The sequence below is a fragment of the Olea europaea genome, chromosome 8, assembly GCF_002742605.1.
Source record: "Olea europaea var. sylvestris chromosome 8, O_europaea_v1, whole genome shotgun sequence".
Taxonomy (NCBI): Eukaryota; Viridiplantae; Streptophyta; class Magnoliopsida; order Lamiales; family Oleaceae; genus Olea; species Olea europaea.
This window is the reverse complement of record NC_036244.1, coordinates 15,973,628-15,986,779: the sequence shown is the minus strand read 5'-3', so window position 1 is coordinate 15,986,779 and position 13,152 is coordinate 15,973,628. Positions and strand designations below refer to the sequence as shown.

Here is a 13,152-nt window from a genome sequence, read left to right as displayed (position 1 = left end):
TATTACACCAATTTGGTATAATGACATGAATTTGAGTTGGAGGGGAGTCGTTCATACCAATTTGGCGTAAATACACTAAACTGGTATTAGGGTTGGAGACACCCTTACAAGGAGAAAATTAATTTCTTGAGAACAGAGTAGTATTATTAATTTATTAATTATATTCTACGTAAAACATAAAACTTGTCAATATCAAATTAGTAGGAAAAAAAATATTTACACGTAGTTGCATGTGATTATTAATATATATTATTATGATATTTACTTATAGAAATTAGCGTTCAATGTTAATGCTGATATTGATGATTTCAGTTATATTGAATTCAAATTCACTTATTTAAATAGGTTGTAACTTAGAACACTACTTTAGAAGTTGGGGACTTCGGGGAGTCCAACTCTATTTTCCTTGATTTGATAACATCTCATACATAAGCATAATAACTCTATAGTTTCTAAAGATTTGATAAATACAGTAATAAGCATATAATTTATGTAAATGCACACTTCAAAATTTTTTTGATTGTTTAAAAATGTAAGATTGGATAAAATGAATATTTTATTAATTAATTATTCCACAAAATAATGAAGAGTTGAAGAACTACATTATAAGTGATGTTGAATTCCCTTTTGAGTTAAGCCACTCGACTTGCGGGAGTGATCACGGGGATGAACGCGCCGTCATATGGGACGAGTGGGTCCCGTTGTGAATTAAAAAATCCCAACCCCTATGTGTGTGCGCTGTCATTCTCGTAGTCACTCCCGCGATTCATGTAGCATAACCCTTATTTTTTAATTCACAACCCAATGCCTCTTTCCCTCTCTCTAAACTCCTTAATCTATTTCTCTGTCTTTTTTATGATTATATCTTTTTGGCTATAACTACTTCTTTCCCTGCAATTTCACATAATCTCCCATCTCTCACACAATATTCATTTTTTCCAATTATCATTTTAGTTTTACTCGCAATAGGTTCCCCGAAAAAAAATGGAATGGAAAAATATAAAAATCGCAATTTATTTTTTCATGTTATGACTCAAATTTGGAAGAATGTTAAGGTTTAACCTGCACCATATTTTGAAGTGAACTGGTTCAAGCCTGCCTGAATCAACCTTATGCAAGTGTGTCGATTCCGTCCAAGCCACCATTTTCGACACCCCTAACATGGTGAAACATGGGTCAACCCCGATAGTGAGATCATATGATCTTCTCATTCTCTCGTGCTCCATATACTTTTATAATCTAGAAATATTTGTCATTCAATCTTACATGGATAAATCTATTTGTACACCGGGATTGACATATAGCAGATCGGATGATCTTATATAGGGATGGACACATTTCGATTCCATAAAAATTCAGCTAATTCAAACCAAAACGTTTTTAAATGGTAATTTTCACAAATGTATCTATTTAGTTTCATTTGTTAGGATGGTATCGCATGGATTTGGTTTGTTGGATCATGTCATATATGAAGTGTCTGTTAATTCCTACACGACATGATATGTATCGAAAACGGACATATCCTAATAGGAGTTTATACGCTTCATAGTTGTAACATAAATGTACACGACAAAAAGAACAGTAAAGCAATACCATTTTGCAAAGGCCATGCACATGTAGCTTTTCCATTATGCAAGCAACTAAGCACAAAGATCTCCATACTAAATTATGCGGTAAATTTGATGAAATGTTACAGAAATTTCCAGGAAGAAATAAACCATAATTTAGGAGAAGAAAAGGGTTGTAATCACCTGGAAAACTTCGAAGAATCATCCCCTCATTCTGGCAATTTTTTATCTGGAAAAATGAAACTTCGCAGCAGATTCACCATTGAAAAATATATGCCACGGGCACTGGCAGTTACAATATAATAAAAAGAGTTTTGAACAGGAAAAAGCAGACAGTAAGAATCCGTAGATATATATGCATATCCTCCGAATATGTACTCCAGTCTAGGAAGAAAAAGAGTCCACCGGTTACTGTTTTGGTAAAATAAGGGTTAAATTCATTATTGGTCACTCAACTTTATTCTTAGTGTCATCATGACCATCTAATTTAATTTTATTTTACTATGACCACTCAATTTCTGTTAATGTTTCATCATGACTACTCAACTTCTTTTCACTAATTTTAAAAGAAATACAACGATAACTTTGCATTATATATATAAAATAAATTAAAATATATATATATATATATATATATAATTTTAAAAAGCCGTTTTTAAAATAATTTTAAAATGTGTTTTTAAAATATAATAAAAACTTATTTTAAAACAATATTACTTAGAAAAAAAAAGTACTTATTATTTAAAAAAAAAGTTTCTAAATAACAAGACCTTTATTTTTTATTTTTCAAAATTTATTTTATATGTATAATGCACAGTTACAATTTTAACCCTTTTAAAATTAGTGAAAATAATGAAAATAAGTTGATTGACTATGGTGAAACGTTACATGAAATTAGGTAGCTATAGTGAAATAGAATCAAATTGAGTGGTCATTGTAACACTAAATGTAAAGTTGGATGACCTTAATGAAACAAAATCAAATTGGTGGTCATGGTAACATTAAATATAAAGTTGGATGATCATTGATTGATTTAGCCCATAAAAGTAAGACGGATCGTACGAATTCATGATAGTCATGAATTAAAATTTAAACCAAACGATGATGTTATACTCGTCCTCCAGTCCACCTTTCAGTTGTGACATTTTCAATATGTTAAATCGAGTCCAATTAGAGCTGAATGACAATAATCATATCATATGAATTTTTATTTTTTATTTTTTGTTTAAAATATTGTGTAATAATACCTAGTCGAGCCTACGAAAATTGTATATTTGAATTTGAGTGTTTCTGCCTCGGTGGCTGGTAAAATAGCAAGCAAGCAACCTTAAAATGCGTTGGTTCACAAATTCTTGATCCATAAGCGATCGAAGTGTCAGTTTGTACGGTTAGAAAAATGAAAGAATATCTTCAACATCAGAATTTGTCCCAGAAAAAAGATATGGTACTATGATCTTGCTTGTCCCGGGAGACTCGGAAAATCAGCCGAAATTTCACGTTCCTTTCTCTGAATCAAACGGCGTTTCTTGGGAGCTTGTTTTTGGGATTCGAAAAAAGGTACCTTTTTGGCAATGTGAATATGGCCGTGTTCTAAAAGTTGAACCTCAATTTTGAGGATTCCCATCGTTTCGTTTCTAAAATTTGGTGGGGAGATAAATCGCGGAATGTGCCCCAACAGGTTAAGGAACAAGAGTTGCATGTATATTGCGCCTACAAAGAGTCCAATTACATGTTTCAGGAATCGAATCCCCATACTGCGACTACCAGCAAAATTTGAAATAACCTCATTCCTATTTTTTACACCACTAAACTATGCCCGTGTTCTATGTACACAGGCGTTTACACACTCCTCACAAGAGGGGGCCTGCAAATGCTCATGTACAAATAATAAATTTCTGTGAATATTAATCTTGCTACACAAATATAGTTGATTATAGGATTTAAAAATTAGGGACATGTGTCAAATATCCATTGGACAATTTGAGAAAAAGGAGCTACATAAGTGTTATCATGCAACGCCTCTCATCTAATCCCGTCAAATTCATATGTTTGAGCAGCTTTATTAGTGTGAATAAGCTGGAATATGCATGAACAGTTATACTTGTCCCATTTGGCTTCCATTATTTGAAATTATAAACTTTGGATTAGTGTTTTTTGAGAATTTGTGGTTGAAAAATAAGGAATTTTTTTTAATTACGTGTAATATTATTTTATGAAAAATTGAAATTTTCTGGATGATGGCCCCAAAACAGGGGCTTAAATGTTGAATGGAGCAATCAAATCCAAATAATCATTAGATAAAAGAATAGTTAGTAGAAAGGAAAAAACAATTTGTACCTAGGCGTGTACACTCGCCCTCACATGGAAAGGGCCCCCACGTCCAATAAATGCTTCCGACCGACCTATCATGTGAGGAGGCGTGTATACCTCCGTGTATGTGTAGCCGAACCCTAGTAGAAATTAAGTTTCATGAAACAACTAACACAGTTTTATTGACATTAAAATTTGTTGGGGGACTCTAATCAAATAGCGAAGTTAAAAAATAAGAACTGAAAAACTTGTTACTCAGCAAGCTCAATAATTGGAGATAATGATGAGATGGTTGCTTGAATGTGAATGTTCGGGAGAGTTTCTTCTATATGAAGTGAATGATTTTAGTGTCATTGACTTAACACAAAGATATGAAGCTCCTGATTGTCTACATTATTCAAACTTATTTTCAATTACATTCTCACCATAAAATATTTTATACGTAAATTAAAAAAAAAAATCTTAATTTTTAATCCCTAATTTTTCAAAATTTCACAATTTTAAAGCTCATTTTTCCACTTTAATGATATACAAACAAGGACGAAGGAAAACACTCTTGTTATGGTGGTTGCCGTGCCTTATTCATTCCTGCACTCAATAAAAATAATGGCCGGCAAGGAAAGTGTTCAAATGTCCTTGTTCAATGCTTCTGAAAGTGATGATGGCGTAGGTTGAAAGTGAGGCTGTGTACGACTAAAGAACTATAGAATTCAAAACATGACGACATTACCAATACGAAATTCCCAGTGACCTTAAAATTGGCTAATTAATACAACACGTCTTTACCTTTTTAATATTTTGCACGACATAGTTTTTAGGTATGGATTTTTCTGCAAATTATATTAAAAGATAGGATTGTTACATGTAAAAATGTATTAATAGATAAAGATAATTATCATAAGTTCAATTTTACGCTAAAAAGAAAAGGACATGTTTAATTCATCTTCTCCATTCATTTATGATGGGTCATTCACCATTAAAATCTGATGGATTATTTAAAGCATCACATTTGTAATTGTTCTTCTTACTTTTACCCTTATTTACACTCTTAATAAGCACAACGCAAATGAACATTTCCAATTTATCGATAATATATTCAATCACTTCATCTACCTTTCCAAATTTTATGACTAATTCTATATTACAGTACCCATTATTTTTTCTCAAAGAGAAATGCAAGGTTGTTTACGTCATTTCTTGTTAATTTAATAGAATAATTGTATAAATTATTTTCATATTACTTTTAATTTTGAACGGTTAACTTTAGACGGGAAGAAGTCCAATGAAAACATTGGGTACGGCCATCATCCTTAATTTTTGAAAAGAAAATTTGTATTTTTTGTTGAGTTAACGAAATATTTGACGATGGATAGATAGATTGAAAGAACTTGCCTGCAATGAAAGATAAAAGTGAAAAGAAATTATTAAAAAAGAAAGATACGAACGTTTTAGACAAAAATATTGAAAGGTGGGGACATTTTGTGCTGCTTATATATTATTTATGGCCCCATTATCAAAGAACAAGACGTAGGGAGGCCGGGTTCAGGAAGAAAGAGTTGAGTCAAATCAAGATCAACAATCCTGCAAAATAAATCAGAGTGCAACCACAGACTGGGCTTAAAACATATGCTTATTATGAAATACATTAGACTATAGGCCAGTTTTTCAATTGATCAATGCAAGAATAACATTGAAATCATTCTAGTTCACAATAGAACAATGATCATAAGAGAACGCACACTCTTTCTTTATTATATTATGAAAACATTAACTAAATGCAGGAGGGATATGAAAATCTTGTATAATAGGCTATATAGCACATATGTACACACACACACACTGTGATTGGTAACTAGGCCAAATATTGAACTCAAAAACTATCACGTGTAATGAGAAACCACACATACAAAAATGTATGACGGACCACTTTAAGCCCTGTTAAACTTTGCAGAAGGAACAGCAGCATGAGACCTTGATGATGGCTTAAATCCTCCTACCAATAACTTTGATACAGAGGCAGCATTTATTTTTCTCCTCTTAGTTTCCAGCTCCAACCGTCTTTTATTGGATTCAGATCCAGATGATCCAGAAAATACTGCAGCAGACTGAATTAGTACCCTTTTGTTCTTTTGATTCTTGTCAAACTTAGAAACAAATTTTATGCGGGAAGCCGCAGCAGCATCCTATTCAGAAGATGGAAGAAGTCTTATTCCAAGTCCCGATTTCCTAGAAATAGCCTCTCTTCAGCTACTCTTTTCTTTTGATCCCTGAGCTTAGCTCGGAGCACCTTGTTCAAGGCATAATCATCTGAATGCCTCACGTCAGAAACTCGCTGAAGACGCACCAATACTGGTTCTGCTTCTTTTTTCTTTTTTATATCTTCTTCCTCGTGTTCAAGACGGTAAAAAGGATCTACCAGCTTGCTTCTATCTGCAAAACAAATAATTTTAGATCTAGAGAAATCATTTACAGAGAAGTGATCGGGTAGAAGAGAGATGCATTAGGCATGCAGAGAGAAAATCCAGAGAGTTCCAGTAAAGATGCAAATGCCCTTAGGTATCAGAAGAAAACCATTATTTAGTGTAAAAACGAGATCTCAGAGAGCAGCATTTAGTATGATAATTCAATAAACTGTTCACACAGGAGGTAATATGATGGCTTTTAAGTAGAAACAGCATGAACTCGTTGTGGAATGTGGGCAACAATGGTTCATTAATTGTAAACTTGACACGGTGAGATATTCAAGAGTGACCGGTAAAAATACACACCCTCATCTACAGGAACTACCAAAGTTTCAGCATCTTCTACGTCATACTCTTCGATCTTTCGAATGGGCTCCACTAATAATTAAGCACCCGCAATTTTTTGGATCTGTTTGAATAACAATCTCATGTTTGCAGCATGCAGATTTCATTTTAAAGCTCCATATCTGGCAAAAGAAATAGATAATCGCCTGATATCAGTTAACATAAGAAATCGCTTCCAAAGATATGCAATGTAAATCATGACACGGCAATGCACAGTCATCAACCCCCCGGGGTGCGTCTACCTCTACGAGAGACCGTCGACCCCCCGGGGGAGCTCTACCTCTATGCGAGACAGCGACCGGCATGGAATTACTTATAAGGTCATCTCAACACTTAGCCTCAAAATCTCTGATGAATTAATAAAGTTACATGACGGTTACCACGAACACAACCTCCGTGGGGTATTTAAAACCCTCCACTCAGAACGTGGGGATAATGGGAAGGCCAACATGGGACACGTGGCACCACAGCCACCCGGCTCTCACTCGGCTTCTGACGTCTATAAATTCCACCTAAAAGCGATACAAGTATGGAGGATTGCATATTTTTTAGCTACCTGAACTCCGAATTTATTTTCTCCTCACACACCTATTGATTCTCACACCGGATGTAAAACGGGGGAGAAGCGCCGCCCTCACTTTTCAGGTTGCACATATCCGTCGGAGTAGCAGAAACACTAAAAGTCGCAGATAGATTCAGGAGGCATTACTCCACCACCATTTCATCGCCATTAGCAATCCTAATTAGCAAGAAGTAAATAAGCATTCATTATCAACAATAGCGTACCTTTGTGGAGTAATAATTTCCAACTTGTTTTTTATCTGCATTGAATTGGACACCATTTGCAATCATGGACTCACATCCACCACACCAAATATTAAATGGCATCTCAAATCTGGAAAATGGAGATTACATGCAAAAATCAGTCATTTTTCTTCTTGTCAGCTTCTACTATTCCTATAATGATGGAATCAAAGGAATTTCCATAGGTTTTTATGGATCATTTGATCATCCAATTTCGTTCATAGTTGAATGAAAATTTTGGTTTCATCTCATTACAATTTTATTTTTATGAATTTTTGGTAAAACACTAAAATCATGAGACAGATTTTCTCTGTTATATAATCTCATTGTGTTCTGATGCATTACAAAAGCACGAGAGGAATCCCAAACACCTGCAGCTCAGTAAAACTCTCTAGAAAATTATAAGAAGAAGATGTGTCGATGGAGTATTACATTAATTACAAAACCAAGCTGATTTTTTTCTTCTTTAAGGACACAAAGAACCTCCATCACAGTTGGGAAGTATCTACTATCCAAAAAGCATCATTCGCACTGTTTTTGTGAAGAAAATGTACTGTCCTACCAGCTTAGTACTTGATCAGACAGACTCATCCTAATGAATTAAGTATTTTCAAAGTTCTGAAAACTGCAACAAAACGCGATTTGCTCTCACAAAGAAATGGACATCTGAAACACTCAGTAACAAGTACATTATGAATAAAAGCATTGGACCAGTGTCTCTAAACATCTTTTTGAGAATGGTCATAGGTTTACGCTTTTAAAAGATATCAAGAACTTCGACAGGTTAGAACACAATGCTCTTGCTTAAAATGATTGAGTGCTTCAAGCAACCACAATAAGTGTTTAGGATGTGATTATGAAAGTCAATTCAAAGAATCTAATGAATAGCCCCTAACCTAGTAGTATCAATTAATTAATTAATCAATCAATCTTCATTAAGAAGATAAACATCTTTGCAGTTGCTTGCTTGGCCCCCACGGAAGGCCAAAATTTGGTTAAACTATTACCATTATCAATGAACTATTTTATAATTTTCCTAATCGTGGAGACTCAAAACAATAAAATTCAGTACTGTTAGAGTAATTCTACCTTGAGCACTTTGCCCATTCAGTGACAAGATTTTCAAAGGTTTTCTCAAAGAAGCAGACATCCCAAGGAGAAAATGTTAAACAGCTTTAGGACTACTAATAATTCATACATGGATAAGTAATTGAGACTTAAATGATGATTATAGTACTTAATTAGAACTTATATAGTCGTGTATATCAAATTTATACAACACCAATCAGTGTAGGGAGATTAAAGGTTTTAGCTCAACATTTCTTTCAATCCAAACATTTACACAGTCACAGAATTTTCTTAGCCTCTTTCAATTATTCAGAATTATACACTCACATTGCCTTGTCCTACAGAGGAAAGATGAATAAAAAACCTGACTGCAGGCTTCTGTATAATACAAAATTCTCACATATGTGATATGGTGCTAGGGGAAACATTCTTATTTCCTAGGCCACCCAAACACTACCTCCTTGGTATTTTCACCATGATACCAAAATTTTGAACAGTTTAACACAGTTATGCAGCAATGATACTGTTTAGAAACGAATTACAACGCTAATGATCAAACACTCTTAGTTCAGTACCTTATAATCAAGATGCCTTGATCTATTTTTCTTGCTCTCTCCCTCAATGCATGTTGTCCATGGAATTTGTTCAACCCACCCTGCAAAAAAAAAAAAAAAAAATAAAAATAATAAAAATAATAATAAAATTACATCTTATCACTATGAATACAAGAATTGCAGAAAATAGTCAAATAATTAATAATTAGAGCTCACTTACATGACTATAGTTAAAAATAAAGATATTTTACAGAAATTACATATCTATACATATAAGAACCTGCAATGAAAAAATAAAGATTATTTTCAATATATTCAATAAAGAAAAGTTTCCTGCTTCGTGCTAACTTAATCAGATTACATCAATGACCGATATACAAATCAATTTAAACATTTAATGAAATACCCAAAATAGATATCTTTTTCTCTATTACATAAAAATAATAAAAATAAAAATGATAGAAACAACGAACCCCTTTCAGTACAGAAACGAACAACGAATTAAAATTGATCTCACGTAACCCTACCAATTTGTACATTATACTGTAAATTTCTAAAGATCCCCATGGATTAACAAATTATTCAATCCAATCAAATACATCAATTATGTTTTCAGATCGTGAAAAAAAAAAAAATAAACATGTCGAAACATCTGAATGAAAGCCAACATGTCGGAATAACAACCCCAAACCCTAAATATAAATTGAGCAATTAAAAGGATATACAAATGAATAAAATAGTTTACGCACCATTTTGTGATTCCTTTATTCCTTGCGATTAAAATTGATGACTCTTTCGAGATTTGGAGCTATGGATTCCAAGTGGGGGTATTTTAAGGATAGCTTTGTCAAACCAACCATTTTCCATTTTAACCATAAAAATCTAACATTCAACACAATAGCCATTTCTTGTATAAAAAACAAAAATGCACTTAAATGAGTTATATAATTACAAAAATAGAAATATGGTAAAAAGATAAAAATATCCTTAAATTACAAATAAAAATCCAAACAAGGCTCAATTGAAATTTGAAAACGAAGTCAGTCTTTTCATCAGTTTACTCTAACACGATAAAAACTCTTCCATTTTTCATCCACTTCAACCTCAAAATTTCATAAACTTATCAGTTATCAACCTCAACAGAAAAATTTAGTTAAATTTCAGCACTTCAATTCGGTAAGTATCTTTTCGTAGTATTTAATTTTATTTTTATTGAAGTCGTATATTTTTTTAAATGGTAGAAAAAATAATATTAGAGCCAAAGTTCAGGTCGGCACCGATCAGACGTCGGAACGCCGGATTTAATGACGGTCCGGACCATCCGGACAGTCCGCAACGGACGGTCCGGATGGTCCGGACCGCCCGTTACCGACGGTCCGGATCGTCCCGACCGTCCGTTTGCAGACTCCCCCGTCCCTCGATTCTGATAATTTTTTTTCTGATAATTTATTCTGATATTTTTAATTCGTAATGCAGATATGGCAAAAGCGTGTGTCCCAATTTGTTATTTCGGCGAATTTCAAAAGACAGAAAATGGTCAATGGGAATGAAAATGGACGAGTGAAGGAGAAGGGGTTGCTACTATTTCGATAACAAAAAATACTTCGTTTACAGAAATGTACAGTGAAATACAAAACATGCTTAATGTCGATTCCTCTCAGTACGATATGGAATTGGGATTTTTATTTCAAAAGCATTCAACAATTTCGATTCCACCTTTGAAAGTTACTTCTGAAGCGCAAATAAAGTATCTAATTCAATTGAACAAAGGTCGAAAGACGACTCCTATTTGCGTAAGTTTGTTGAAGAAAAATATTATCGAGGGTGAACACGAAGTTTTTGATGGAGAGGATCGTAATGAGAATGATTTTTTGAATACTGTTGAGATTGCTCGGGAGGATGATGTGGTTATTCCTGGGACAGTTGCTACTCACCATGATGTCACCGTTACACGAAGGATTTACGAGGAAGTTCAAGACAACGAGGATGAAAGGCCATTTACAAATCAGGATTTGATTGCTTTATCCAGACAGAGACATGAGTCTGGTGGGAGCTCATATGCTGGGCCGAGTACACAGTCTTCTAATTGTTCGCGTGTAGTTCCTGATGATGAAGATTTACATATCGATCAATTGTTTGACACGAAAAGAGATTTGCAAGAAGCCGCGCACCGAATTGCAATAAAACATAATTTTGAGTTTAAGGTAAAAAAATCAAATAAGTCTACATACACAATTATTTGTGTGGACAACAATTGCAGTTGGCGTTTGAGTGCGACACAGATGGATACAAATGAGTTCTTTGTTGTTCGTAAGTATGCGCGGGAACATACTTGTGAAGTGGGTATTCGTCAAAATGATCACAGGCAAACTCGATCATGGTTTATTGGTCGACAGATAATGCACAAGTTTCAGGATCCACGGACGATTTACAGACCTACAGATATCATCAACGGTATTTTTTTTATGGCTCTTGGATAATGCATTAGAGATTTTCGAAATGCTATGCGACCTCTAATTCTAGTTGATGGTACAACCCTAAGAGCTAGATATGAAGGAAAGTTGATTATTGCTACTTGTCAAGATGCCAATATCCAAATTTACCCTCTTGCATTTGGCATTGTCGATGGAGAGAATGATCTAGCAATGCGTTGGTTCTTCACGAAGTTGAGAGAAGTAATTGGGAACATCGAGAACCTTGCATTTGTGACTGACCGGGGGCAGTCAATAATAAATGGTATAGCCGAAGTTTTTCCAGAAGCACATCATGGTTATTGCATGTACCACATTCAAGGCAATCTGAAGACTAGGTACCGGGGCAGTGGCATCGTTGCATTGTTTAGGAGAGCTGCAGAAGCTTATAGCTTTGAAGAGTTTACAAAGTTCATGGGTGAAATAGAACATAAATCAGAAGGTGCATGGGAATATCTATTAGAAATGGGGGTCGAACATTGGGCACGGTCACATTTTCCAGGACGTCGATACAACATGATGACGTCGAATAATGCAGAGTCGCTGAATGTATTATTCAAGAAGGATCGAGAGTTACCGATTCTCGCAATGATTGAACATATTTGCAGCAAGTTGCAACAGTGATTTTATGACCGACGTGAAGAATCCCAAAATTGCACAAGTGTGCTAGCTCCGGCACAGGAAGATCGACTATTCAAAACTCTGGAAGTGGCAAAAGATCTATTTGTGGAACCACTAGATCAATTTCGCTTCTCCGTGAGATGCGGGCGCAATGTTGGATACATTGTAGACTTGAATGACAATACCTGCACGTGCAGAAAATTTCAGTTGGAAAGTTTTCCATGTGCACATGCTGTCGCAGTGGCTATGTATAGAGGATTTCCACCACACAGCTTGTGCAGTCATTATTATATGACTGATTTTTGGAGAGCAGCGTATGCCGAAACTATATTTCCTCTACCAAATGAAGTCGAATGGGAAGTTCCTGATTATATTGTAGCACTTAATAATCTGTCGTCACCTGAAGCTCCACCGCGTACTCCTGGTCGTAGACGGACATCTAGAATACCATCTACAGGAGAGTTTCCACAACCGCGTACGTGCGGGAGGTGCGGCGCTACAGGACATACACGTCGATTTTGTACAAGCCAGATCCCACTAAACAATGACTCGACGGATGTGTAGTATCTATATAAATCATATGTATTCTCTATTTGTCATGTGTTTGTGATTTTCTGAATTGAAATCGAATGTAATCTTTATCACATTGTTTAATTACTCTTTTTATTTTTATCACATTTGTCATATGTATTTTCTATGTGTCATGTATTTGTTTGTTTTCTTTTAAAATAAGTGAGACAACGATATATATTAACTAACAATAGGGAGAGATTACTATTTCTTTAATTAATTATCTTAATTGGTGAAGTAAAAAAAATATTTCTTTAATCATGTGTTTTATTTATTTCATATTTGAATAATATTTATTCGATTTTTCCTTTTACTATTTCTTTACGTAATTATCTTAATTGTTTAAGTAAAAAAAATATTTTTTTTTAATTTATTCGTT

At 34.3% G+C, this 13,152-nt stretch overlaps 1 protein-coding gene and 1 pseudogene across 1 annotated transcript; one reads left to right on the top strand and one right to left on the bottom strand.

Moving 5' to 3' along the window:
* Positions 1–5,508: 5,508 nt before the first annotated feature.
* LOC111398352 lies at positions 5,509–9,218 on the bottom strand (annotated as a pseudogene).
* Positions 9,219–11,756: 2,538 nt separating this feature from the next.
* LOC111398351 lies at positions 11,757–12,767 on the top strand. The gene is made up of 2 exons (XM_023025266.1): positions 11,757–12,154; positions 12,245–12,767. Exons 1-2 carry the CDS (start codon positions 11,757–11,759, stop codon positions 12,765–12,767), a joined length of 921 nt encoding a protein of 306 aa, XP_022881034.1.
* The last annotated feature ends 385 nt before the right edge of the window (positions 12,768–13,152 follow it).

Bases quoted from the DNA above. Each gene is read 5' to 3' on its own strand.
- LOC111398351 (XM_023025266.1), top strand. From the start codon at position 11,757: ATGCGTTGGTTCTTCACGAAGTTGAGAGAAGTAATTGGGAACATCGAG. The intron at 12,155-12,244 runs GTTACCGATTCT...AAATTGCACAAG, and splicing joins TTATTCAAGAAGGATCGAGA to TGTGCTAGCTCCGGCACAGG.